This window comes from Austrofundulus limnaeus, unplaced genomic scaffold (genome assembly GCF_001266775.1).
Source record: "Austrofundulus limnaeus strain Quisiro unplaced genomic scaffold, Austrofundulus_limnaeus-1.0 Scaffold950, whole genome shotgun sequence".
Classification (NCBI taxonomy): Eukaryota; Metazoa; Chordata; class Actinopteri; order Cyprinodontiformes; family Rivulidae; genus Austrofundulus; species Austrofundulus limnaeus.
The window spans coordinates 132,865-134,040 of NW_013953352.1; the positions used below are offsets into that span (position 1 = coordinate 132,865).

Sequence of the window (1,176 nt, forward strand, 5' to 3'; positions counted from 1 at the left end):
AAAGCTGACAGTGGACACACAAAGCTCATGGTGGACACATAAAGCTCACAGTGAACACACAAAGCTGACAGTGGACACACAAAGCTCATGGTGGACACATAAAGCTCATGGTGGACACACAAAACTCATGTTGGACACACAAAGCTCATGGTGGACACACAAAGCTCATGGTGGACACACAAAGCTCATGGTGGACACACAAAACTCATGGTGGGCACACAAAACTCAAGTTGGACACATAAAGCTCATGGTGGGCACACAAAGCTCATGGTGGACACACAAAGCTCATGGTGGACACACAAAACTCATGGTGAACACACAAAGCTTGTTAGTAAAACCCTAAACCCTACAATAAAAGAAGGAAGCCTGTGGTGAACACAACTAAAGACAACCTGTGAGTTGTGTGTAACTCCATGATCTTAGCCTCCATCTCTTTAGTTTGATTTGGAGCGAAACACAACTCGCTGACATAGTCTGGACCACATTCGTCTGAAAGACAGATGGACAGAGAGACAGGGTGTTAGGGTAGGTCAGAGAAAACAGCGCTCCATCAGGGTTAGTTGATGAGGTTTGAGTCWTGCAGGTGTAGATTAGGAGTGTTTACTGTACCTGGATCATAGTCCCCAAGCTCTGATTGAACTGTGTAGGAACCAAGGACGGTGTGGGTCGCAAACGAACAAGGAAGACGGCCAGAAATGATATCCTGTCTAAGCTGAAGACACAGGAAGTACCTGCCAAGATTCAGACAGGAATTCATCACCTGCCTCACTAGGTGAAAATTGAAGGTTGAGCTTTGACTGACAGGTGTGTGACCCTACCTGGTTAAATCCTCAGACAGCAGGGCGGGGTCAGGAGGGTAAAACTTAACATTAAAGGAAAAGTTCCAGGCAACACCTGAGATGTGTCAAACAAAGAATTAGTTCTTGCAAACTGATATCCTGAACTCAACTGATGACCAGTAACAATCAAAACAAACCAATGATGATGATGATGATGATGATGATGATGATGATGATGATGATGATGACGATGATGACACCTTCTTCTTCTACCTTTCATTTAATTTGATTTGTATTTTTTGTTGTTAAATTTATGTTGTTCTTTTTAACGAAATGAATAAACTAAATTAAAAATGAATGATAATAATAATGATAATGATGATAATGACAATAATAA

The 1,176-nt window shown here is 41.8% G+C and overlaps 1 protein-coding gene across 7 annotated transcripts in view; it reads right to left on the minus strand.

The window, feature by feature from the left end:
• The window catches only part of LOC106533468 (protein 4.1), a gene marked incomplete in the record, with an annotated part of 41,445 nt that overhangs the window by 28,264 nt on the left and 12,005 nt on the right, over positions 1-1,176 (minus strand). For all 7 annotated transcript variants that reach the window (XM_014029768.1, XM_014029771.1, XM_014029767.1 and 4 more), the window contains 3 exon segments: positions 393-489; positions 610-731; positions 819-894. In XM_014029768.1, the coding sequence (XP_013885222.1) occupies positions 393-489; positions 610-731; positions 819-894 (295 nt within the window).